The sequence below is a fragment of the Gallinula chloropus genome (genome assembly GCF_964237585.1).
Source record: "Gallinula chloropus genome assembly, chromosome: 15".
Lineage (NCBI taxonomy): Eukaryota > Metazoa > Chordata > Aves > Gruiformes > Rallidae > Gallinula > Gallinula chloropus.
This window is the reverse complement of record NC_140100.1, coordinates 8,858,270-8,886,124: the sequence shown is the minus strand read 5'-3', so window position 1 is coordinate 8,886,124 and position 27,855 is coordinate 8,858,270. Positions and strand designations below refer to the sequence as shown.

Here is a 27,855-nt window from a genome sequence, read left to right as displayed (position 1 = left end):
CACCTGTGTTCGGGGCTCCTCGCCGTAATACTCAATGGTAACGTCTGATGTGAAACGTGAATGTTATTATTCTAATTAATTTTTTGTTTGTCTGCTTGTGTGTTTCTGTTTTAAGGGAATGCTAAAGTTTTAAGAATGTGTGTTTTAATAAAATGTCGATTTTGCTCTGAGCTCTTTACTCTTCAGCCTGTTTAAACTACTAGTTAATTGGGTATGTAGATACATTCTCTGTGGAGCGTATTTACTTAGGGATTTGCACTATTAAGAAGAGTAATTCTATTGGTTATTCTGAATAATAATAGAAAATAAAATTTGAGATTTTAAGTTAAAATAGCTTGCTCTCAGGAACTGATAGGGTTGCATGCTCCTGTTTTGGTGTTATTAATGATTAGCCCAAAAGTCTGTATAGCTTTTTGTGGTGTTAGTATGTCAAAACATTGTGACTTAAACTTAGTTCATTTTCTTTAAAAGATGGAATAGGTTCTACTTGAAGTAGAAAACCTTGCTAAGGCTTCACTTTTTTATCCCTTAATGTAAAAATTAGAAAGGCAAGCTTTCTTGGCAACTAACAGGCTTCCTGGTGAATATTTCTATTCTGCCAGAGTCCCATTTGTGAAATGTCAGTTTAGCACTTCCTTTGTGACAAAAGTTGCTTGTGAGGAAATGCCTAGGTAGTATGATGGTGGAAGACTTTTTTCCCCAAAAAAAAGATGTCAGTGGGACTTCACTCCTGTCCTTGCTGCTGCTTGTGGTCTATATTCAAGTGTATTTGGTGCTGCATTGCCTCTTGTGATGCTTCTGTGCATGGTTAATAGGCCACTATCGGAGCTTCTCCTCACCTTCCATGAAAGCCAGGAAGTTTGCTGCAGCAGTGGTAGGGTTTCATTGAGGCTGGCTGATTCTGAAAGTGATTTTCAGATGAGCAGGTTTATAGGAGAGTGGCGCAGCCTGGTGTCACTCAGATGCTCCATTGCCGTGTGTCCTGACCAAGTCAGAATCTGTGTCTTCTCTCCTGATATACTGTGACCCGGGTTTAGTTGAATTGCAAGAAGGAGGTGATAACTTGAGGTGATTTTTATCTGCTTCCCCAAAAAGCAAATAAGCTGTTTCCTCTGCAGGAACGTGGAAGTTAGCTTGTAAGTTGAGGTGCGTGCATCTGCTAGAATGCAAGCAGATCCTAGAAATGTGTGCTTCTCTTTGATTGCCTTTAACTTGTCTTGTAAGTGTATTCCTATTACTTGGTTTTTTAAATGGAACTACATCCTTAGGTCTTTCATTATGCATCCCTTAGTACTTAGAAATATATGCTATGGGGTTTCTGAAGAACGAAAAAAAAAAAGACTAAAGTTTGCACTCAGTAATGCTTGCAACAAAACTAAAAGCCCACGTTAATCCAAGTCCAAACAGGCCTGTGGTACCTAAATCAGAAATCTGATGGGTACCCAGAAGTATTAAAACTGAAACTAAGTACTGTGTCTATCTCTGGGCTTTCTGCCATGTTTTGTGTATTTAAATATCAAAAATATTTTATTAGCATGTCTCTTTCTGTTCCAGTTGTAGATGAACAAGCTTCATGAACAAGAATTAATACATGAAAGGTAGAGCAGTGTTCAACACGAGTGAACAAATTAGAGGGAGTTACTGTCTTCCACCCACCCCAGGTCTGGGCTGTAGTTCAAAGTTCTGCAGTAATAAGTGTGTCTCATATTTCTAAATAAATTGGGTTGATCATTTGCTGTGTGGATTTTGTTTCAAAGAAATGGATAACTGAAATGATGTTGAACTAGTAGCCAGATTTTTTTAAAAGTCCAGTTTTGTCATCTTAAGTGCCTGTTTTTGAAAATTGCAGCAGTTTCCTCTGAAGATTATTTTCAAGTTTCAGTCAGTTAAGCTTGTTTTGTTGCTTTGAAAAACTGACTAAAGGTTTTTCCCTTTGAATCTGAATTAATTTTAGAGCATCAGGCAAACAGTGAACCAAACCAAGGCCCAAAATCCTCTGAGTGATTTCTAATTACATTTAGATGGCTAACCTGTTACCTTCATTGGCAACGTTGGTGCTATGAAACCCAACTGTTAATAGACCTATGTGTAAATAGCTTTGGGGCTCTTCAGTTAGCAGTGCCATTGGCAAGTCTAATATTAACCTAATGATACATTTCAAACACAACCAAATAAGAAATTGGATGTAAATTCTAACATTTGACTCTGAAGAAGTCCAGTACAGAGGCAACTAGTGGGAAGGGGAGAAGAACAGGAAAGAAGCTGACCCACTATGTTGGTTTTGGAAGTGTGCCTGTGCCCTGCCTGTGTGGGTGGGAGAGGGAGGAGCGAGGTTGCTACCGAAAGCTGGCTGACATGGCCAGGGTTTCCACGTGGGAAAATATTGCTGGGTGTCAAACTTCTATCAGCTCTGGGGTTGCCAGTTGGAAGCCAGGTTTGTTGATGAAGCGGCGTGTGCTAAGCAGTCAGGATCAGCTCCAGTGGAAACTCAAGTAGGGGTTTCTTTAGCTTGGGGTTTCAAAATCTATCTCTTGGGATAGACCAACTTTAAACAGATCAACCTGAATTTAGTTTTGAACTTCAGTAGGTGTATGTCTGAGAAATCTGTTTTGCTGCTGTTTGAAACAAGTGCTATCTGGTGCTAAAAACATCCTTCATCTTGGAATTCACTGTACATTCACTTTCGTTTCTGGAGAATCATTATTACTGCCTGGTTTCCATTTGCTGCGTTCTAAACCAAGCTCTTGTTAAAGGACAGCAGCAGTTGTTATGTATTCTAGCAGTATTTGCTGCTTTTTCTAGCAAGACAATCAAACTGCTTTGCAAATACTTCCGCACCATTGATTTAAGCTTCCTCTAAACAAAACAACAAATTTTACATGCAAGACAGTGAAAGCATTATGGCTCTGGGACAAGTGAGCTTTAGAGAACAATCACAATGGAAGTGCCCTCCATACACATCAGGGGGTTTTTAATATTATAAATAACAGAAGTGAGAGGCTTTATTTTTCATTAATCCCCTAAATGCATGGAAGTTGCTTGCTTTCAGACAGCCACAATGTTTGGGCTTAGATTTTTAGAAACTAGAAGAAAAGTCGGTCTTCAGTAGTAATGGAAATACTATCCTGCCTTACTGACATCAGGATTTGGAGGCTACAGGTGGAGTAAGAGCATTTTAGTGCTATGTGTAGAGACTTGGTTTTTTGAACTAACACTACCTGTACCTGTGGCTCTGGGCTTCTTGCTATTTCTTAGGTCTATATGGTAATAGAAATAAAAATCTTATTTCAGCATAGCACAGTGCATCTCAAATGAGGTACTTGTTTATGCTTTCATTTATAAGAATGAAAGTGTAACTAGGATTATTTTTTCCTCAGGTTTAGGCATATCAGTGTAGTTGTGTAGAATATCTTTCACTGCTGTGAAACAGAAGCTGTAGATAATCTGAAAATAGCCAGGATTCTGCTTTCCAAATCATACAAATCTCCAGGACATACAAATCCAGGACAGCCAAATGCCTGTTTGTTAATTATGAAAAACTTACTGTCAAATAATCTTTTCTAAAAAAGCAAAACTTCTGTGTCGAACAGAGCTGAGGGAGGTTTTTTGGAAATATTTTGAACTACAAAGTCAAATTGCAGGTAATGCCACAAGTAGTGACCTGTGCAGTTCTGAAGTTCCTTGATATGACAGCATTAATGCTTGTTTTCTTCTTAAACTTACAATACTTTTCAAAGACAAATATGGGTTGGGTTTTTTGAAACTGGGTGGCACTCTGGAAAATTTGCTTAATTCTAGCAATGTGAGTCACTTAGCAGTTGGCTGTTCTGTTAGGGTGTGTGTTCAGTGTTTTTTTTTTAATGGTAGGAATAAGTTAACCAATACCAAATATTACAATTTTATGTGAAATGAAGGAAACTTCCCTCCCTGCTTAGTGGATGGTGTTCAAATGTTGTAGAGTAAAATGATTTGACAGCATGTAAAAACTTTCTCAGGTTTCATCTGTGTTATGCTTTGTTGGTGTGCAGAACAGCCTGTGCTTTGCTCAAAGGGCTTTCAAAGCAAAATCCTTTGTGAAGAGATCTCTGAAAACACGGTGGAGAAGCTTCTTAAGTCTTTGTGCTTAGCTTGTCAAAATGTAGCATCACTTAGTTCCCGAGGAAGCGTTGTAGGGTAGTTGTGGTAAGCTGTGCTAAGAGTTTGGCTCCTGTTACAGTAAAGTTCCAGGGAACTTAGACATTGCTGAAAATAGTGTCATAAAGAAAGTTGTGGTCAGAAAGGCACTGAGCTTCATGCAGCAATGATAAGGGATATCTAGCAGTAGCAGCAATACTGCTGAAATACTGAGAGCTCCGTACTTCTAGTAACAGTAGGGTGTTTTTTTATTTCCATACTTTGTAACACAGGCTGAACAGTGCAAGGGCTCTTACATTGACTTGCCGTAATTTTAAGTCGTTCCATTACTCTATTTTCACCTTTTTACAGTATGATTTGAAACAGTCAACATGGACTTTTCACGTCTACACACGTACACTCCTCCCCATTGTCTGCCAGAGAACACTGGCTATACATATGCACTCAGGTGAGAACTCTTTTCTTCTTGTAGAGAAACTCTATGTTCTCTGAATGTTGTCGGTTCTGGAGAGTGTTGTTTTCATGGTAAGTATCTGTCTGCTTGGAGGAAACGTGTCTGCTTTGAAAGTATCCGCTGTGTCCTAAAGGGAGAAAGGAATAACAGGACAATGAGTAAGATAATGACTCAGTGTTTATTAGTTGCTACGAAGAACTAGTCTCCGCCTAGTTACAACTGCTGTTTTATTTCTATAAATACGTCAAAGTTCTTGGATGTTTCCTGGTGTGTCTTGTAACTTCTGTGTGTGTTCTTTTGTGACTTGGCAGCGCTTGAAGACGCTGATTGATGTGCACTCATTGCTGCTAGTGTGGAACTCGGCTGGAAGTTACTTATCGATTAGTTAGTTGTTTGGTTTTGGTTTTGTTCTTTACCCAAAAAATTGCTTGTTGTGTGAAAGTAAAATCGGTATTCTAATGAACTCGTTTTTTCTTGTGGCTTTTTCTTAAACTAACCATTATTAGACTTTTTCTTAAATCACTTCAATTTTCTAAAAATCTGCTGTGTGTTTGCTAGCTTGTATATTATGTATTCAAAATAAACATTGTGATGTCCATTTGAGCCTTTCAGTGGAGCAGAATGTGGCTGTTGCTTGAATCTAGCTTTTCCTGTTGTTGAGTTCGTAGATGTATTTTAAAGCAGGTGTACATCAGCAAGCCTGTATTGGTTTAGCTAACTTCTATGTTTAAAATAAAATTTTGTTTGTTAGGATGCAGTTTGAGATTGCTTTTCTACTCTGTCTGTAAATTATTATTATGTATTTAATGTGTATTAAAATACAATATTTAGATTGCAGACTACATGGCTACTTGTCACTAAAACATAAGTTGGCAAACTCCAGATCACTAACTTGATATTCTTGCCTTGTTGTACTCTAAAAGTGTAGCATTGTCAGGTTTTGCTGCTGAGGGTGGGTTGTTTTGGCTGTAGCCTGATGTTGACAATGGTGCAAAATGGGAGGTGTTTACCTTGCATCAATTAAATTACAATGATGTTTCCTGAATTTTTATAACATTGGTAAAATGTTAGTGAAATTCGAGTGGCTTTGCTGATTTCAAGAGCATAATGGACAATGAAAGGTTAATTTTGTGCCTTGTATCAGCCTTCAGATTTACTATTATATTACTGACTACTTTATACATAGCTCCACGTTGTAAATGTACCTTAAGAGAGTGGCTATTCTATTCTAACTCTAACAGAGGGCAGTCTTCCCTACTGCGAGCAACAAAACTAGATTTTGATTCTTCAGATTTAGACAGTGGTTTCTATGTCTCTGAGCATATCTTTCTTAAAACAAGCTGTGAATTGACATCTAACTTGATTTTCTCAGTTGTATGTGTCTGAAATACTGGTACGTTTTACTGCATGATCTTTTCCACAGCAACTAATCTTTCTTGCAGACAAGAAGGAATAAGTAGGTTTTAGTATTAAGAAATTAAGATTGATTTTTTTTTTCTCTTAATTATGTGTATTTCCAGAAGCATTAGCAAAGTAAAGTTCAGCGACTTGCTTAGACTAATCTGGGGTTAAAACCCTTCTGAGCTGGGTTTTTCTCCTTGCACGCTATTTTGTTGGGTAAGTTTTGTTTCTCACTGAAGCAAACAAGAATACCACAGGAGCTCAGATTGATCTGCCAGGAAAGGAAGATGCTGAATGATAAATCCTATTTGGAGGCTGGAGGATAGTTCAGTATGACTTCGGGTTTTATACAGAAGACAACTGGAGTACTTGACTTGCTATGTAAAGAGAGATGGTTGTTTTGCAAACCTGAAACCTTTGCAGAAGAGAGGGTTATGTGTCTTGAAACTTTTCAGCCTCCCTTGCAGTATGGGTGTTCAGAAGTGGATAGAGCTGGGTAAACTGAAATTTAACTGAAACTTAATGCAGGCAAGTATAGCTAAACTAGGTTGAAATTAATTCACTGCAGTTCTTCCTTGTGTAGAATGGAAAGATTAGCATGTTCTTTCTTTGAAATTTTTTCTTGAAAAAATTCTGTGAAGCCCCAAATATTAAAATAATGAGGGGAAACTACTTTGTACACTACCTGCTTTCAAGGTGTCAGGAGGGTAAACAACAGTCTTCTGAGGAGATTCTCACTGTGTCTGCTTGTTGAATCTGTGCAGAATGCCATGTGGTATCGATGTAGCTTTCTACCTTGGTTCAAGCAGTATTTGAAGAATCTGAAGAAAGGGTGAGCTAGGCAGAGCTGCCAATCAGAAATATTTTCATAGATTGTTTTGGGTTGGTAAGGACCTTAAAGATCCTCCCAGTTCCATGCCCCTGCCATGGGCACAGACACCCCCAGCAGCTCAGGGTGCCCAAAACACCATTCAGCCTGGTCTTGAACCCTGCTGGGGATCCAGGGGCAGCCCCAGCTTCTCTGGGCACCCTGCGCCAGGGCCTCACCACCCCATAGAGAAGAATTTCTTCCTCATACCTAATCTAAATCTACCCTCTTCTAGTTTAAGACCACTCCCCCTTGTGCTGTAACTTGTTGCTCTTGTCACAAGTCCCTCTCCAGCTTTCCTGGAGCCCCTTTAAGTACTGGAAGGTGCTCCAAGGTCTCCCCTGAGCCTTCTCTTCTCCAGGCTGGGCAACCCTAATTCTCTCAGGCTGTCTTCATTTTCATGCTGCAGTTCATTACTTCTCTCCCCTGGACCTGTAATTGTTTTGCTGATGTTCTGATGTGGCTTGTACTCTCTTTGCAATTCAATCTCTACAAAATCTTGTATGAATTTCTGTAAAGAAATTGGCTTGTGCCTGTGGCACTGCAGAAAGAGTGCAATGAAGATAGATACCACAAAGCTATTAATAGAGTTGGTTATGAACTATTAATAGATTCTATGTTAATACTCACTGGGATTACTGTGTATTCATAACTGTTTGTAGTGCTTCTGCCTTTGTGCTTTTACTCCTCCTGTCCAAATCAGAAAAACATTAAACTGATACAGCTAAATAACCTTTTATCCTCCTCAAAATGTAAGGCAGACTTGTGAATCTCACCCACTTGTCAACATACAATTTACGCCCCACTCTCCAGGCTGATTTTTCCTTCTAAACACTGTCATCTTTTGAGTTGTGCTGGTTTTGTCAGTTTTGGTATCTTTAACACCTCTTTTTCTTCACAAATATGGATTAAATTGATAAGAATTTGGTTTCTGTGTCAGAGCATTAAATCAACATGTAACCTTCTTTGAAACAGTTGAATAAAATTCTTCGGGTTTATGTGTGTTGTGGGACAGAGCAAAGCAGTAGTTAAGCAACTCAAGGTAGTGCACTTGGTCAGTTAATATAAGTAATATCCTGGTCAGAAAGCATATATACATTTGTATATTAGTTATGTGCCTGTGTTCATGTTAGAAGATGTCTGTTTAGCTGTAGTACTCAAGGTGTATGGCATTTTATCTGTTATCTTGAAGCATCAAGAACATGATTGCCCATTTCCTTCCAGGGAATACTAGTAAAATAAATGACTCATAAGGTCCTCCAGACAAAGCTATAGGTGTGCTAAAAATGCCAGACCTCATTGGCATTCCAACTTGCATAATTTGAAAATGAACCCACTGAAGTCTTGGACATCCTTATTCTGTAGAAGCTGGTGAGAGGGTCATGTTGAGGTAATAGATAAGAAACTGGAGTAAGACTGGGTCTCCCAACAGCCGTGGGAGATGTTTTGTCAGGGGAAGGAACCCCAGCCTGCCCTGTTTGTGTTGGCTAATGGTATCCACCTTTAAGGTGGCTTTGGTTAGCTACGCCATCAGTGTACATGTTCATTTCTGTCCTGTGAAAGGAAAGGCTGGGTGGGGGTGGCTATTCACTGTAGAAGAAAAAAAGGCCACTTTCCAAAGCACAGAAAGTGTGATAGCAAGTTAGGAGACTTCTAGATACTGCCCTGCTGAGAGAGGACAGAGAATTCTCTCCACTTCCAGTGTGAAGAGAATTGTTATCCTGCATAAGCAAGAGAAGTTCTCTCTTTGTTTAGCAATATGCAAAAGATCCTGTGTTTTTTTCCTCTTTATGGTGGAGCCCAATTCCAAGCTATGTATTCAACCCCAGTTGATATAAATGCTCATTGAGATGCTTCATAACAGCAAGTGTTCATAAACAGAAACAAATTGAGGCTGGCCACAGCTGTCAGCATCTCATGTGTGCTCGTGTGCTCTTGTGAATTGAGTATCTGTAAGAAAGGTTGGATGAAGATGAGGAACAGCAAATGCATAGTGGCAAGTGTAAATAGCAAAACAGTGTTCTGAGACAACTGGTTAGGGAGAGACTCAATAGTAAACTACCAGAATTAACTGGAAGGGCTGTCTTCAGCTCGTATTCTCACTTCACAACTATCAGTGTGAGCTGTCTAAATACTATTTTTGAAAAATGTAAAAATTATATCTTTTGTACCTAATCAAATGTAGACTAAATCCTTTTATCGTGTGAAGAGGTTCCTGTTTTCTCTTGCCCTTCCACCCAAATGTAAGCAAGGATTAATAAGTGTAATGTAGGCTGGGTTTGTCCTAAAATGAATTTAGTCTCCTGCCCTGGAGACAGGATTGCACTGCATGTTAGCAGGGCACACCAATAAGATCAAGCAGATAGTACTGAAGACCTGCCATGAAATCTGTGTACCTCTGGGTAATGGAAGAAGTTATTCTGGACAAGGTCTGACACCGTGGGCTGGTCGCCCATTTGCTGGTGGTGCAACTAGATGCTTCCCTGCAGTGCATTGTCTGGGTTAGAGGATTGTTTTAGCTGAAAGAAAGGCAGTTCACATGCTCTGACACAGTCCCATCTCACTTTGAATTATGGGGCAATCAAGCAACACACTTCAAAAGCACCTACCCTGTCAGAATTAAATCACTACTAGTGTAGCTATTAGGCCTTCTGATGTTAACTTATTTGTGTATCGGACTAGTATGATGCATGTAATATTACTTTGTATGTTCTGGGGTCTTTAAAGATTGTGTAAAAAATTATTTCTATCAAATTGTTTTTGCACAAGTTTTTTTTATAGTGGCTGTTTATATGCTTTTTTAAAGGAAAACCTTGCATTTCAAACACATTGCACAGTAGAATCTACTCGTTCAGACATAATTCTGGTGGTTTTGTTTGGAATTTTGGGGAGAAGGTCATTTCCTTAACAATACCTTGATCAGCTCTTCTTAAAAATAAAAAGACCCACACCAAAAACCCCCAGGCATGTTGAAACAACTGCTGTGGGAACTCTGTCCCTGTGGCCCTGGAGAGGCCAGGCTCCTTAAGAAAGCTGGCTTAGAACCCTCAGCCTTTCCTGCTGTGGGTCACAGCTCTGGTTCTAGGGCCTGGCCTCTTGCTGCACAATGGCCTGTAGCAGCAAGCTCTGCTCAACTGAGTAACTGGATGTTTCCTTTCACTGTAAGAATAAGTATTCTGCTCTAGGCTAAACCTATTGTTTTGCTGACTTCTCTGTTTAATTTGCCTTGTGTTGCTGCTTCGTCTTTGTATACGTTTTTATGGAGGTTCTGAGAATCAAGTGTGGAGTAGAGCTACTGGGATAATGATATGAGCCTTGTCTATGTGTAAACTTGCCTCTCTAGAGTAAAACAGGAAAAAATGGATTAAAGACTAAACACTTATTTCTTTGTTCAGAGTTAAATATTTCCAGTACCTTTTTTCTTTAAAGTAATGGTAGTTAAACTCCAAAAGTAGAGAGGAAAATTCCTATTTGGGAGATGGAGGTTCAGAATGTGTGGCATATGGATCTTTGGTTCTCAAAACAGGGAACTGGCAAACAAAAAACCCCACCTCTCACTATAAATGAATCTTCACCTTGCAACTTAAGAGTGCATCATGATTTCTAATTTGCTCCTAGGTGTGGTGAAGAAGTTGTGTCATGAGTAGCTTCCTCTCTTAAATTGGTCCCAGAAGAGCAATGTGTCTGAGGCTGTGTAACAAATGCTTGCTCTGGCTCAACTTCAGACGTGGTTTCCATGGTGGTTGTTTCTTTCTAACTGATTTGCTTTCAGTTGTTAAACTTGCAGTGTGAATTGCTTGAAAAAACTTTGAGTATCTACATCCTAAGTTACTTGGTTTACTTGGCATGCATACCTTGTTGGAATAGCTCTGTAACACTGGATAAACAGCTTTTTAATGGAAACCTGCGGAAGTGTGTGTTTGTTACTAGGGGAAACTTTCTCTTAAACTTTGGTAACTTTGTTCTTATTTTGCTTCAGTTCAAGTTACTCTTCGTCTGCTTTGGATTTTGAGATTGAAAACAAAATAGAACCGGTGTTTGATTCACCGAGGATGTCACGGCGTAGTTTACGGTTAGCTGCTGCGGGGTACAGCAAATCGGATGATGCACAAAGCGACACCTTTCACGACAGCTCTTATGCTGGAAACATGTCCTTCAGAGAACAGTCTAAGTAAGCACTTTTTATCATCACAAGTTAATTTATTGATTGGTCTTGAGACTTCCTGTTTGAACTCAATAGTACAAACATAGATTACCTATTGTTTTATTCTTTGTTCTCAGTATTTACTGCCATGCTTTGAAAATTATGTTGATTGTGTGGCTTGCAATGAAGTCTTTGCAAATGTATAGATGCTTGAAGGTGAGGATTTCCTCCTGTGTGCTGTTATGTCAGTGTTGAAATACCTTGATTGTGTGTTTCTGTTGGGGATGTTTTTTTGTTTCGTTAGTTGTTTTAACTTTAAATGAGAAACAAAAAGAAATTTGCAACTTTAGTGCGATGTCTTACTTGTCTTTGCTTTGTTGCCTAGGATGCTGAAGCAACGCAGAAGTATCAATAAACAATCTGGCAGCGTAAGACACACACCAAGGAAAAATCTATCCAGCTCTTCCATTTTCAGCCCAAGCAGTTTCAATAGCCATGCCAGTGACACATCAGTGAGATCCACTGTATTGGATGAATCTTTGATTCAAGAGCAGACAGAAGTTGATCACTTCTGGGGTAGGCAGTGATCGCCATTGCTTGTATTAAACTGAAAACTGTGTAAGGTTTGGTGCGTATAAATGTATGTTCATGTCTTTTTGTCTCTTCCCCACTCATTTTCCTGTCCTGCCCCAAAATACGTGCATGTTCTTACACTTCTGCTGTAGATGTCTGCTTGCTAAGATGCAGTCTGGCATGTAAACTTAATTTCCTGGCGTAGTCACCATCAGGACATGTTGCATGATCAAGTTGATGTGCCAGGCAGACATGCAATTTTCTGATGCAACACCACAGATTGTATAGATTTAACTATTTCTTATCATTACTTTTTTCAAAATGTGCTTTGAGTACTGTATTTAAGGGGTGGTAAACATGAATTTTTCCTTTGAAATGCTAAGGAAAATGCACTTTTCTGTTAAATGAGGCAAAGGTGTGTTTCAACTTTAACATACCTTAGTCTGAAAGTTCTAAACCAGTGGTGCTTGAGGCTCTCTCAAGAGGGTTTGGTTTTGCAAATGTATACAAGTGTACTTTCCTAGAACCTCCTCTCCTCACTGAAGAGGAAAATGCAGAAGTCTACGTAAAATATTGTGTAGAGGATCACAAACTTCACCTCCCAATTGAGAGTATTCAGAGTATTCGTTTCTAGTTAGTATGTTTGTGCTTCCCCGAGTTCAAATGTAAAGAATTGTTTCAATCTTAGAACAACACATTCTAAACTTTAGATTACCTGGGTCTTAAAACAGGATCTTAAAATACTGTAGTATCAAAGTAGTTACCAAGCAACAGAAACAGCGTAAGCTTGTAATTAGCTGCTTTAAAGTCACATGGGAGCTAAGAAAAGGTGGTGTTGTCATTCATATTTTGTCTGCCGCTTCTGTGGTAGAGTGCTTTTCACTAACTGTTACCCTACTACATTAATGTCTGTGTATATGGATATAGTCATGTGGTAGATTGCAAAATATGAGTAGTATTTAACAAGTGGCTTTTCTTTGTAGTCTTAAAATTAGTGGAACTTTTGAGTTCATGTTGATATAGCTGACTGGAACACTTCTTTATATTTGGGACCAAATAATAATTTTATTTTTTTCCTCTCTAAAGGTCTTGATGATGAAGGCGACCCTAAAGGTAACCACACTTTTCTTTTCCTTCCACATGGACTCTAGTGATTGTAACTAGTGATGGCAATACTAACGTCAGTGCCCTGAATGTTTTGCTCTTGGTTTGCTAGGTAGTAATACTACACTGATGCAGGGAAATGGTGATATAACAGCAGCAGAAAAGCAGACCACAGTGATCAATGGCTACACTTGCAGTGACTGCAGCATGCTTTCGGAGCGGAAGGAGGTTCTTACTGCATACTCGGCTTCTCCTGTGCCATCTTCCAGAATTTACTCTAGGGATAGGAGCCAGAAACATGCATCTAGTAAGTTGCTTTCTCTTGTGTTTTATCTAGATAGCAGAATGGTATGTCCTTGATCTACATCTTCCATGTAGTGTGATTTTAGCACTTTCCATAGTCTCCTAAATTTACAATAGCAAAGTTCTAGAGATAAGCTTATATGAAATAACTTTTTCTATATCAGTTGAAACTTTATGTAATTGTCAGCTTCTCATAATAATTATCAGCTCTTTTCAGTGATGCTTCAGGAATAAGACAGATTCAAAATGAAAACACTGTGGTATCTTAAGTTTTATTTCTGAACTGATTTGGAACAAAACAGGTTGTTTCAACCAGTAGTGATCATCAGTATTTCCTAATCTGGTGTCAGATCTGTACGTATCTGTTTATGAGGCTTTGGATCATGGTTTTCAGATAAAAACCTCTTTCTACATAGTCCAGTTTTATTTATTCTTACATTAACTTTCAAGACTGAGCAGAATTATTAGTTTGCAGTGCTTCTGTTATCCAGGAAATCTGAGAGATGCCTGCCTTCTTTCTGCTTTTGTTTCTTTCCTCCTCATTTAACCTTGCAGCTTATTAGAGTGTTTTTAGAAGCTAACACTCAACTACTCAAACTCCAAAGGGAAAAATAGATTCCAAATAGACTTCCTAGTGACTACATTCCAAAAGCTCAAAGCCAACTGAATCTGCTGTAAACAAAGTTCTGCTTTTCCAAGGCAATCCCCATTCTGTGGGTGGTTGTCCTCAGTTCTTCACTGTGTCTGCCTGCCTCTTGCATAGCATCCTGAACTTCTTGATTGTTGGTAGTCCACAGTTACCATGAAAAAGTTGTTTCTCAAGTGGCCTTGAATTAGAAAGACACCAATTTGGGGATTCTCTAGGTGTGTTATTCTTGAATGAAGTATGTTTTCTATAGCAAGACATTGGTACATTTAGACTATAAGGTAGGACTTTAAATGCTTTGAAGCAAACACTGCTTTTTGGTAAGTGTGTAGCACAGGTGGGAAGTCTGTTGCCTTAGCATAGTGAGCTCAAAGTGACACTGTATGAGAAGTGCTCCTGAGTTTATATTAACACCAGAGAATTTTAAAAGAAACTCATCTTTGTATGTTTCTTTGAACTTTAATCCAGTAGTTTGGGTTAAACTTGAGGAGGGGTTGGAAGGAGCACCCAGTCACAGCAGGCTTCTGGAATGCAGCCCATTCTAGGGACTGCAGCTTTGGCTCTGAAGTGTGTGTCTGTAGCACTTGAGGCAGACCACTGCAGTAAAGGTGGAAAAGTTGAAACTGTCCACGCCCTTCCAGATAGAAAATGAGAATGTGGTTTGTCTCTCCACAGCTGTGACCCACAAAATTGTTATCAACAGTTCACACCATTGAGAAATCCTGAGTTCTGTAAGCAAGGAACTCTTTGCTGTTTAGCATTTTTAATTCTCTCAAAGAAATGTAAGTCGTACATTCTACCTTGAAGACGTTTTCCCTAGACTTGTAGTTCTTACAAAAGCTTTGCTGTAATACCTTGTGCATCCAGACTTTTCAAACCACACCTGCCTAAGTTTCATGCTCCTAGCCAAACAAAGGGTTCCCATGCTTCGTCCTCATTCTTCCACAAGGTAATGGTCACCAGTGAGTAGAAGTACATCTTCATGTAGGTGAATAACTTGTGTTCGCACTGTTTTTTTTCAATAGGAGGAACCTATTTCTACATGAGTAAGATCCTGCGATCAATTAAAAATGCTGCAGCATCTTTTGCATCACTGTTAGTGCAACTGTTTCAAATGGTTTTGCTGAAGCTGGGTTATGAATTTAAAGGTACCTTTTCAGTTGTCTTGGTCTCCACACAAACCTAGTGTGTGTCTTGGATGGTTTTCCTCTTGCAGACTTCATCTTTGGCACTACGGTGTTCTTTTCCTATACTTCTTTGGCTGGCTCCTGCCTTTCTCTTTATTATGTAATTATCTCAGTTTCGCTGCCCTTTTCATTCTTCTGTTTTGGAAGTATCAGGATTCATGCAAGATCGATGTTACAGTTAAGAGCCACAGGTTGATTTTACTAGGAAGTGGTAGAATGTAATGTTTAAATTGAGATACTTCAGTTGACTTTTAAATATTGCTTGGTGTGATAGTGTCAAATCCTAACTTTTCAGTGTCCTTAGGTGTGGGCTGCCTTGTTACCCTTAACCCCGCTGTACACTTAAAGCTTGCAAAACTAAAACTGCCATTGTCACTCTGCACTACTCTAAAGTTCTCTTATTTTCCTTGAAAATGCTCGGTGGTTCTTCAGTGCTTTCTCTTCTATCATTCGTGCTCTCTGAGTGTGTGAATAAAACGTTGTTCTCTCCCACTCTGAATGAATGCCTCGATGCCTTATAACTTGTCAATGTTCTCTTCTCCGTCTTTTAAGATCTCTGGTAAAATCAACACAGATGTAACTGGCCCGTTTGACAGACTGATGGGAATAGAGACTCAAGATTTGATGAGTTGTTATTTAGCAAAGTTAATTAAAAAAACCCAAACAAAACAACAAAAGCTATCTGACAAGAAGCAGAAGTATTTTTGAAGCAGTAGGCCCTCTTACTTAAATAAGAAAAAATAAAATTGCACAGACTAGGCTGCTGCTTTGATCATTTCTCAGGTTTCCTGTGGGTAACTTAGCTTTAGTACTGAACTAAGGCAGTTCATCACGTATATGAGCAGTTTTGAATTTGAGTTACATCCCATGTATGCTTCTTGAATGTGTTGCAGCTCACTCGGACTACTGTGGAAGCATGAATGTAAAGGAGTTTTACAGAGGAGACAGACATCTCGGTGTAAATGAGGAATCAATATGTAAGTATAACAACTGATGTTGTCTCTTAGTCTTGGGCTGTACACCAGGTTGTTACACTAACAGTAGTATCAGATGCCCTATGACTCTGTGGAAACTATAGAGTAAATGTTTGGATGCAGGGAGGAGCACAGTTGCTGCCTGGTGTACTGCAGTATTTTCCCAAACAAGTTTCATTCCACTGAAGTTTGCTTAGTGGTTTTTGGTTTGATAACTGACCCTATGAAATAAACATGTTCAGATAATCTTGTAACAATCTTGATTTGATCCTGGCTTTGTCCCATTAACCCACTGTTACCACAACCAACAGGTGATGACTGTAAGGGGAAGAAACATCTTGAATTATACACCACAGACCACATGCAATCCTCATGGGCTAAAGGTGTAGCAAGGACCATTTGGCACACCTTTTCTTATGCAGGTTGACTTGGACCTTTTTTCCTTTTGCTTTTATTTTGCACTGCAATCTCACAATATTAATCATACATACTGTTTTGTGTGTGGGTTTTTTTACTTTTATCACAGTAGATTAGACGTGTCTAGAAAATTAACTTGCTTAACACCTTTCCTGTTTGACTTCTTGCTCTGATACTGGCCTTTGTGCAAGCTTGGCAGACTGCTTACCTGTTAGTAAAAGCAAGGCATAGGGATGGGCAGCATATACCTTGTATGTTAGAACAAGTCAGGCTGTTAAATTATTGAACGTTGGGGAAGTCTGTATGCTCAATAGGTTGAAAAGCTGTCTTTAAATGATAGTAAGTGTGAGGTATTGGTATGCAGATTATTTGAATTAAAGGGTTTTAACAATTTATTTTTGTTCTAGTGATAGTCAATTTTTGCAGGAATCTTATATAGGGATAGAATCTTCCCTGTGAGATGAGCGTTCCCTAGCTTGAATGACAGAGGCATCAAGAATCTGTTGGGTGCTCTTTATTCAGCAAAGGAAAATGATTTGAGACACTTCAGTCACCTAAATGCTTTGCAAAATCTTGGGTTGGTATATCTATAATCCCTCAGATTAACCCAGACATATCTGCTAATCTAAAAATGTAGGATTACTTCCTAAATGTATGCTATGTAGTTGGTTCTGTAGAATGAACAGTCCTAGACTTGGATGTAGCAGTTGGCTTGAGTGGGCTTTAAGTCACAGCATTTTGTTACATCGCTTCTTGTTGGTTTTGCTTTTTATAAGAGGCTCAAAACTGATATACTGAAGATCCTTGGGAACATTCAGTTTAATGATAATATACTGCTTGCATTTTTAGTAGGGAATACTTTGTTACTTACCAGTATTTCTTTGACATCGTTATTTAATTCATTCTTTCATGAGGATTTAAAATTTTTAATTGTTTCCTCTTCTACATATGAACCTAAATAACAAACTTCATGTATCACTTGGAAGAAATAAGATGCCATTAAAGTAATGGTGTGCTTAAAGCTTGGTTTTATGGTCCTACTTGCTATTCTCTGTTACACTTAGCATGGCATTGTTAAACGTGCTACAAAATGTAAAATTTTTATCTATTTTTGGAGAAATAATATTCTAACCACACATATAATCATTCCATTTATACATGAGGCTTCTATTTATAAATTGTCTTGATTTTACTTGGCTTCATAGATGTTAGTGGCTTGCTTTGCTTTTAAATAGTGAAGAACCAAGCTTGTAGATGACTGAAAGGTGTGGTTTAAAACCCTGCGCGTCATGGAATGAGCAGGAGCATGTACTGCAGCAGAACCTTAAACCCATTTATGAACGTTACCACATAGAGTTAATTTGTTATGATCTAGGTTACTCTGTGCTTCATACGTTGCAAACAGTGGGAGCAACAGGATGGCTTGTGTCTCAGAAGGTGGTGTCTCTCCTTTGGCTGGCCCTTCTTTCTCCAGGTTACTATCCGACTGCGCACGTGTGTGTTGCCTGTTCCTTTGACAAACTGGCAATCTGCAGCATGTGGCTTACACTAATTCAACTGTTGCTTACCATGTGGAGCTCTTGTTTCTTGAAATGCATGTGCTACAGTACTTTATCAATCAAAATATGCTTAATGAGAGGGTATATCTCTGATCACAGGCATAATGGGACACTAACTAGGCTGTTTCATGGGGGAATGGGTGTGTGAATAACATGGAATAAGTGTCTTGAACAGTGGGGGGTGTTCGGTTTGGGAGTTGCTTCCTATTGTGGCATTTCTCTTCACAAAAACTGATGCTGTTAATCTGTGCATTTCTGGAAAAAATAGTTGACTTTAGCGTGTAGTAACTTGGATTCAAGCAGAAACACTGAATTTCCAGCACTTGTAACAAATGAGCATTTCTCCTTTTTGCATGACTGTTTTTGTTGTGTAGCTAATGCCATAATGCTGTCGTATTTGTGGTATTTAGGTTTTAATGATCTGCATGCATTGCCTGTACTCATGCATTTCTCTGCTGTGCAAAGTGCTGTTAGCCACTGTTGCATGTCCCTCTACTTGGTGTCTTTGAACATGTGCTGCTGTAATTATTTCACACTACAACTTTTTGTCTTCTAGGGAGGGCAGCGTCTGGCATGTTCAGATTGCTTAGAACTGGGTGGTACCAACTTATTACTCTGATGTCTTTGCTCAAAGTGTTTCTTCTTAGAAGGTGTGTATCCTTTGGGGGGAAAAAACCCGTTTTGTGGGCAAATGACTTACCCAGTTATAATACAAAGCAATGAAATACAGTAAATGCTTCTTGTAAACTCTCCTCTCTCTTTCTTTAGATGCCTTCCAGAGATGTACAAGCTATTACTGTTTCTTCTCCCACTCCTGTTTCTACTAGGTATGTGAATGGTTTAGTTACAATACAGCTGTTCCAAAATAGCATTGTTAGTTGTACTTTTGGTCACGAAGAAGATTCAGAAGCAAAAAGAGCTATCTTGTGTGAACAGGGCAGTAATTGAAGGCTTCAAAGTTCTGATAAGCCAGTGAGCTTTCCCCTTGCTGTGAAAGGAATACCCTTGATTTAATTTCACAGAGCTCTTTAGAGAGTGTGGGTGTAAGTAAATGCACTGAAGTTGGGTTCTTTTTTTCTTACCATCCCTTCATAGGAATAGCAGTGAACTCATAAAGAGTAGACTGCACCCTGATTGCTTCCACTGTTGTCGATGACTGTTAAAGTGTGGTTAAGTTTTTACCCACTCACTCTCAATCTTTCTTTTGCTCTAGGACATGCTGTAGTTGCTTAAAATACTGCTATTTAGACTGGTTAGTTCACAGTATTCCAGGTCAGCTGCCTAACTTGAAATAAACAAAGTAAGTTTAAAATACTTAGTAAAAGTACTGTGCCACTTCTGAAAAGCAATTTCTTGGCTTTGTGTGTCTTAAGAAGTCTTGCAGCTACTCTGAGATGATGAGGCTTCTCAGACTTAACAGTGGGGATTCAAAAGCACCTGTACTAGTGAGAATAAAATAGGAAGCAGTTACTCTGTATAGAAAATGCTGCTGCTTCTCACTAAGATACTAGAAAAATAAGTGTAGCTTATCTGAAATGCAAGGTTGTTTTCTTGGAAACCTAAGTTTTCTCCAACTTGTAATAGGTATTATGCAATTGGGTATGTAGTAAGTGGGGTATAAGGCAAGATATTTTTCATAGAGATAACGAGCAGTATTTACATTTGCCTGTCTTAATCAGTAAATGAGATCTGAGTCCAAGGGAAGCAGTAGTATGAGATGAAGGAGATATCATGAGATATAAGTACAAGTTGCCTCCCACACAACGGTATCAGTGGTACTGATGGATGTTCCCTAATATGCTTGAGTGCTTGACTTAACAATTTTAAAGCTGGCTCACACTGATTTTTATTTAGACTGGAGTAGTGTCCACTGTGATGCTTTCCTTGCAGACCTAAGGTACCTCATGTCCTGAAGGTGGTTTGCAGATACAAGCAGTCTTAAGGGAGAATTATCTTGTGCAGCCTTTTTGCTTTTTGTTTCTGATCTAGGTATATGGTTCTGGGGGTTTGATGTCTTTGCTTCATTATTACCTGCACTGAATTGGACAAGAATTGACAGAACGCAGAGAATAGATGACTCCATCCGTGTTCCTGAACCACAGCTTGATTCTTTTCACTCTGTGCAACCTCCAAAGGTAAGGGAGAACAGTCTAGGGAAGAATTTTCATACCTCTCTAAGACTTCTGAGCTGTCATGCCTTCAATCTTTTGCAGTAACTACTTGTTACACAAAGATAATGTAAATAAATGTCTTGATTTTTATATATTGAAAATAGTCTTTCTACTTTAGGATACCATAAGTATCTTTGATTCCGGTCGTATAAGTGAGCTGGAAAAGCAAATGGCCTTCGTGTCTGACAGATGCCATCACCATGATGAAAAATACAGCAAAGTGATGCTTCTACTCAATAACCTGCAAGATCAGGTTGCCCAGATGAGTGACAAAAGTGAAACATTGAGGCTAATAAAAAATGTGATGGTTCAACATCTTAAAGACGTGAAACTGGAGGAAAAGGTGAGATCATTATTGATGCTTTCTGATCAGAATACTCTGTTTTAATAATGCAGTTTTTTTAGCAATTTGATTTCCAGGTTCTTTTTCTGTTACAGAATTAACTGATAGGTGGTAAATGCCGGGGAGTAGACATTGGCGTTGATTCTTCCTTTGTTATTGCTGACAAAGAATTAATTAGGTCATCTAAAATAGAATCTTACATAGCTGAAAAGCAGATGAATTTACCCCATTTTTCTATAGTGAAAGAAGACTGTAGGAAGGACTAGTGGCAAAGAAGGGGTTGTGTGGTAAACTTCCCTGTGTGTAACCCCTACTACTGCTGGTTCAGGCCTTTCTATTTCTTACAGATTCTTTAATTTTTCACACTACCTGCAGGATAAAATGCTTAAGCACTCACAGAAAGAAATAAAAAGTATGCTTTCTAGAAAATAGAAATTATGTACTCCAAAAGAAAATAAACCACCTTTTTCTTTCCCTGTTTTTAAGACTGACTTCCTGGCTTTACATCAAGAACATGAGTTGCGCATCCGGACACTGGAAGGGCTTCTTGAAAAACTCTCTGCTGAATCCAAGGTATTGGAAGTTATCTTTGTTATCTCACTCTAATTGTCAGCTGTTGATAAAAACCTCCCAAGTTTTTTGTCGGCTATCCCAAACTCCAGTTTGCTTTACTGTAGCTATTGGAGGTCTTAGTCTCAAAACTTGTTTGTGCTCTTGGAGGAGGTTTCAGTCCAAAGATGAAAAATTATTCACTTGACTTCTGAGGCAAGTTCTATATGGAATAAAACTGTGCTATAGAGAGGCACAAACCTAAGTGTGGGGAACAGTCCTGAATGGGCAGTGCTAAAATCTGTTATTTTCACTTAACATTGTTGTCACTTGTGTTTCGTTCTGTTAAAACTAACTTTGTATTTTACAGGATATCCAGAAGGAGCTTGATACAGCCAAGACAAAATCAGTGAGGTATAAGCACTTTTCAAGTGTATTTTGCTTTTTCAGTCCTGATACTAACTGATGGTGAGATACATGTTGCTCTTTGAAGTGCCACAATACTTTTGTGACAGTTACAGTTACCTGACCTGAACAGTTAGTGTTGCCAGCAGGAGTACTTCTGTCTTATAGTAGACTTTAACTGCGATGCTGAACGCAAGGCTTCCAGTGTGTGAGCAATCCTACAATGACATTCTCTTACTAGAGAAAGCTATTTATGTAGTGGAGGAAAATGAGTAACTTTACTTATAAATGCATTAGATTTTTTTTTTTTAAACTGCTTAATGAAGTAAACAGAAACAGCTTTTTAAATTCTTGAATTGTGTCAGTTCTTACGTTCATCTCTGGTTCCAGTTTATACTACTTTCCACTCATGTACTGTGTAATACTGGGATAAAACCTGCAGCACTTCATTTAGTTTCCCCATTGGAAAGAGAAACACATACTTACTGAAATGTCTTTCAAATGGGATCTCAATGTAAAGTAGCTTTAGAGTGCTGGCTGACACGTTTTTCCATAGCATGCACCGAACACTGATCTGTGTTGGTCATGTGACCTGCTACTGAAGCTTAACTTGATACCTGCCTCTAAAGTTATTTTGGTTTAAGTAAGGTAACTTGAAACTCTAACCAGTGGCAAACTCAGGCAAATAAAGTTTGTCTTGTTTGCCGGAAACCTTAAACTGCCCCAAATCTATATGCTTGAGTTGGTAACTTGTCGGCCTGGTGATGCTCGTCACTGCTGGATTTGTTCACTACCTCCACATGTGTTGCTTTGAATGTATTCATTACACCTTAAATAACGTCTTCAAGGAACTGCAAGCTCACAGTGTCTCTCATGGTGAATAACTGAACATGGGAAGCACTTTGTATTAGACAAGTATGTTCTCACACCTTTGGAATTTGGAGGGGTTTAAACTGCTCATTCCTAATTATTGACTCCTTGTTTTTATCAGAGATGATGATGAACATAGTCAACTTCTCTCCAAAGTTAAAAAGCTGGAACTGGAGTTGTCTCAGATGAAGTCGGACCTGTTAACTTGGGAAAGTGTGAAGACGAGTTGTGAAAAAATAGATGTCATCCATGAGAGAGTACGTTCTGAAACTGCCCCAGTTGGTGGTAGTGGATTTTGCTCTGCAATAAGTAATGGGGGGATAGTATTTGTCTTAAAAGAATGGCAGTGTTTTATGTAGTGAGACTGTAAACTTTCTCCATTAGTGCATTGCCACTTCACTAGACAAGAGTTTATGGCTTATTTTCTACAGCACCAGGGTCTTCTGCATTTAAGCTACGATGCTAGCAGTTCTGTACACAGAACTTTGCTGTCTTTACTGATTATTTGCCCATGGCAATGTAGAAAAACTTACAGAAAAGTAAGTTAGGTTTGTCACCTGAGTAATTTTTTAAAATCACAAGTAAGGTCTTTTGAAGCCTTTTATAAGGTCTGACTAGAATTTAGCCAGCAAAATACAGTACTAAGTATTGATATGGGTTTATCAACTTGACTGAAATATACCCTTGTAACACTCAAATATGATCTAGTGATTGTGTGTGGAATCAAAGCACACTGAGTGATTAGGCATGTTTAACTAGACCTCAGAAGTGCACCACTCCCCTTAGTGTTGCCCCAGTGCCACCTTTGAGCTGCTGCAGACAACTTTTTTTATTCTGGAGTGTTAGCCAGGCCACTTATGTAAACTGCATGGTCTGCTGGGGCTCTTGGGTGTCTTCCCCAAACCCTTGAAGCAGCCAGATTTCCTGTACCACCTTCTGCACAGCTGCCTGGTCTGTTAGTCCAGTGTGAGTCACTGTAGCTAAAACCCATGTAAAAGCTAAACTGCTACATAGTACTGAATGGGGATTTTTGACTTTTATATGTAGATATATAGATAAAAGGTATTACTTAATGGTTATTAAGACTAATAATTTCAATTGATTGTTAATGGCTTCTAGGTAGATGCCCAGGTCAAAGAATCTGTCAAGCTAATGCTTTTTGGTGATCAACAAAAAGACTTACCAGAATCGCTTCTCCAGTGGCTTGCATCCAATTTTGTGAGCAAAAGTGATCTGCAGACTTTGTTGCGGGATCTGGAGTTGCAGATCCTCAAGAATGTTACTCTCCATATGTCAGTTACAAACCAGAAACTAACATCTGAAGTAGTAACAAATGCTGTGGCTAACGCAGGGATTTCTGGAATCACAGAAGCGGTGAGTGAGTTTTAAGTTCTCAAGAACTCGAGTAAAACTGTAGAGTCCTTTTATAGGGGTTTTGTTGTAGCATGATCAGTAATATAAATGTTATATTGATATGTTAATGATTTTAAGAGATGCCAGGCGTATTAATTGAAATGGAGAGGGTGATAGAAAATGTTTTATCAAGCATAATCTTGGTGTTGCTTATTGCTGGTTGGGAGCAGTTGTGTTTCTTCAAAGTAAACTATCTTGAAAATTGAAGAATTCCCAAGAAACAAGTATACTAGAGAAGTGCAGCTCAGGGTACTGGAAAGTTGGGGAAAGAATGCAACTTTTAAAGAAAACACCGGCCAAGATGGAGTATGAATTTGTATTTTAAAACAACCATGCATTAAAAATAAGACTTGTGATAGAACGTAGCATCTCTGAGGTGCTTGCAACTTCATCAACCTGTGTATATCTATTATCACTTGGTTTGTTAAAATCTTTCTCCTCTTGTGTATGTTTGTAGCAAGCACAGATTATTGTAAACAATGCACTGAAACTCTACTCTCAAGACAAGATTGGTATGGTGGATTTCGCCTTGGAATCTGGAGGTAAATAGTAGAGGAAATGCCAGTTTTACGATTTATGTTAGAGTAGTTATTAAAACAATCTTAAAACAAACACTAAAGGTTAGTAGAGCATCCTTGGGTGTTCCCTGATTACCAGACTACTGCAGTCTGTGTGCTGTTGATGGGTGATGTATCAGCCTGGGTGTGTATGGGCAGGGACCGCACGTGTACAGCTGTACAGTAGAGAATTGCAGATCTGAGGTGTGAACACCACTGAACTATCCAGGGGAAATGTGTATTTTGAACCCTTGTTAATGGAAAGCCTTTAATGTTCTTCAGCTAACACTGTACTTGCTAGCACCATTGTATGCCCAGCTAATTGTTAGACTAGCAGTAACTTTAATAGTCTCTTTTTAAATAAAATGACATTGAGCTTTGTACATATCTCTACCTTAAAAATATTCAGGAAGAAATTATTAATTCTCTGCTAACCTGATATATCTCTTTTGAGGTGGCAGCATTCTGAGTACTCGCTGTTCTGAAACCTATGAGACCAAGACAGCATTAATTAGCCTCTTTGGAATTCCTCTGTGGTACTTCTCTCAGTCTCCCAGAGTGGTGATTCAGGTAATTAAAAGCCAAGTAAACAAATTCAGCAATCTTACTTTGTGTTGAATGATTTGGATTGATTTTGGGGTGCTGGATGTTTCTGTCTGTAATATATCGAGGGTCAGGGGTACTTTGAACTGTGTCTCCAAGAGGGGGATTTTTCTGGTAGCTGCTGGGTGCTACTGAAGTCCTGCTGTAGCAAAATCAAGGCCCTTAGAGGTTTGGATGGTGCATTACACCTCTGAAGTGTGAGCACTGGGAGGGTTCCTGTTGAGGTGTAATCTAAAGGTGGGTCTTCATCTAAAGTGCTGGTAGTTCAGGTGTATACAGTGTCTTCCTGAAGAGTTCTACCAAACAGATCATTTTCTGCCACTTGCTAAGAATGTCCTGATAATCAGAACTCATTACAGCTCTTTATTACAGAAAAAAATCATTACAAAATACTTGTGATTTTGTTGTTGCTGTTGTGTCCCATCCTGTTCTCTCCCTCTCCTCCTTCCTAGCCGGACATGTACCCAGGAAACTGCTGGGCTTTCAAAGGATCGCAGGGCTATCTTGTGGTTAGACTGTCAATGAAGATCTATCCAACTGCCTTTACAGTGGAACACATACCAAAAACACTTTCACCAACAGGAAACATCACCAGTGCTCCTAAGAACTTCTCAGTCTATGTAAGTCTTGTCTCTCAAGCTGATGCTTGTGTGCATGACGAATATTTGTATTACATAAGCTGGGAAATAATGACTTCAGAGAGGACAGCTAAGATGAGAACCTGTTTCTGTACTGCTTTTATAACTGTTTTTGAGCTGAGAGATTAGGAATAAGAAGTGTTACAACTGATTTTGGGGGGAGGAGTTTCTTTTCTCTTTATGCAGTAGTAAAGGTTTTGAGGGAGGTGATGATATAATTCTTTAATACACTTGATTTGTCAAATTTGAAGCAAGAATCTTTATCCTGTTACAGGGTCTGGATGATGAATATCAAGAAGGTGGTGAGCTTCTAGGACAGTATATCTATGACCAAGGAGGAGAACCACTGCAGATGTTCCCAGTGATGGTAAGTCTGGATGATAAGATTTAAACATCAGGAAAAAGATGCTCGTATCCTCTATGGAAGTGCAAGATGAGCAGTGAAGGAAAAAAGTCCTGTTGGTTGAATGTAGAAAGTGAGGTAGAAAATACCTATGGATCTGCCTCAAAACCTATTGTCTAGAGAGATGAGAGGGTAGGAAACGTTTGTGCCATCTGGTGTGAGGATGCTAAGCACACCAAGCGTGCTTCATGCTCCTGACTCCCTTCACAAATAACTGGTGGCAGGCAAGGCAGGTTCTGCTCAAAGTGCCAGGAAGTTCCCACAGCCTGACTCAGTCCTGCAACCACCAGCTTTTATTAAGGAATCTAAGAAAATAATGTCACTTGCTGCTGTTTATGCTAGAATCCTAACTGGTTTGTGTGTTTGCTTTCTTTTCCAGGAGAAAAGTGAAAAAGCATTCCAAATAGTGGAACTGAGAATTTTTTCTAACTGGGGTCATGCAGAGTACACATGCCTCTATCGGTTCAGAGTGCACGGGAAACCTGCCGAATAATCTTCTACACTACAACTTGGGTTTTGTTGTACATTTTGTTCTCAATTTGTATATACCAGCAAGCCTAGAACACTGGAATCAAAAGAATGAGGATGCAAGAGAGATACTGCAGGACTATGGATCCTCTGGTAGAAGCAGAAGACTGTCAGCAGAACTGTATAAAAATCATTTTGATTTGTTCTAATGCTCAGCTTGTAATTGCCAGTTCAGCTTTCTATTTTTGTGTCCATGCTCAGAGAAATAATGCATGCAAACTACTCTGGTTCATAAAGCCCAGTTGGCAAACAGGTGACACCTATTTTATTACAAATGAATGTATAGGTTTGGCTTTTTGGGTTCTGTTTTTGGGGTTTTTTTTATTTTTAAAGAATAAACCACACTTTCTGCAACTAGGAATCTGGTTGTTTTAAATCCAGGACTTACCTGCATAACTTCTGTTAGTTTTTGGCTTGTGGTGCCAAACTGTGGTACAATTTAAACACTGCCTGTGGCTAAAGGTGTCCTTCAATTGACATTTGGTTTTGCCTTTCTTGGTAGATCCAGAAGGGCTTCTTTTTGATGCCTGTTCATTATAACAAATACTACTGTCAGGGAAAGTTAACACAACCAAAACTAGCTTCAACACCAGCGACTGCGAATGTTCTACTCTAATTAGAGGCCACTAATTGCTGTGAGAGTCAGGGATAACTTTTAACTCGAAGTTATTTTAAGGGTTTTTCCCACAGCAACTTGGCCAGTTCTTTCTTTAGTGTTAATTCCAAGTCAACCTTGGTGCACTAACTGGATCAGAGCTGATAAGCTTGCTATAACTCGTTCAGTTAACATACAGCAATTCAGCTGTCTGTCAGAAGTGATCTCTGGGGGACAGCAGCTCCTTAGGCTGATTCATTGTTAGAATGTAGCAAGAGAACACCACACTGGGAAAACAGGGCTGTGCTAAACCTTGCTACTTCACACTGCTCCAGAGACTCATGCTCAGTACTGCCAAACCCAAACACATGGGTGTTCTTAGCTCATCCCCAGAAACCCTGGCCAGGTACAAGACTACTTGAGCCATCTTGCTCTCGGAAGCAACTTTTCCACACACAAGGAGATGAAACTGCTTGTTGCCTCCCTTGGGATTGCTGCTTCGAAGACCCTGATGTGGTTTTTTATCTCGCTGTTACAATGCATTTTATAGCTACCTGGGAACTGTTACCACATGGAACTGCTGACTGGTTTTCTGAATCGAGTGATGTATGTTGCACAACAGTCCTCGAATGTTTAAAAACAAAGTCTCCAGGTGAAGAACCTTTTATTTTCACTTGAGCCCCAGACAGAACTTGTGGCCTGTGTGGAGGAGCTCGATCACACATGTACAGGTGTTTTCATATTATAGGTTACATATTTAAAAGTAGAGTTATCCTGTATAAATGGAAATTAGGTAGTGGGGGTGGGAATATTTTGAATAACACTAACTTATTTTTAAAGAAGCAAGATAGGACTTTGTGCAATGTATTTTTGTAAATGCTTTTCAAAACGTCTGTTCTTCTTCGCTGCCTCCACCCTGACCAGATGCTATTGAGATGTTTAAATAAAGAGGTTTAATTTTCAAAAGCGCATGTACTGTTTGAAACGAGAAATAAAGATGCTCTTCTCTATCCTGA

General features: G+C 39.1%; 1 protein-coding gene across 1 annotated transcript; it reads left to right on the top strand.

Annotated features, from left to right (window-relative positions):
- SUN1 (Sad1 and UNC84 domain containing 1) lies at positions 1-27,855 on the top strand. The gene is made up of 22 exons (XM_084270887.1): positions 1-37; positions 4,486-4,582; positions 10,837-11,028; positions 11,387-11,577; positions 12,661-12,687; positions 12,791-12,985; positions 15,708-15,791; positions 16,100-16,210; positions 17,581-17,679; positions 18,321-18,414; positions 18,533-18,591; positions 19,754-19,899; positions 20,054-20,278; positions 20,765-20,851; positions 21,198-21,241; positions 22,224-22,359; positions 23,222-23,476; positions 23,973-24,057; positions 24,527-24,642; positions 25,128-25,295; positions 25,588-25,680; positions 26,096-27,855. The coding sequence occupies exons 2-22, from the start codon at positions 4,506-4,508 to the stop codon at positions 26,207-26,209; spliced, it is 2,598 nt and encodes an 865-aa protein (XP_084127013.1). The 5' UTR covers positions 1-37; positions 4,486-4,505; the 3' UTR covers positions 26,210-27,855.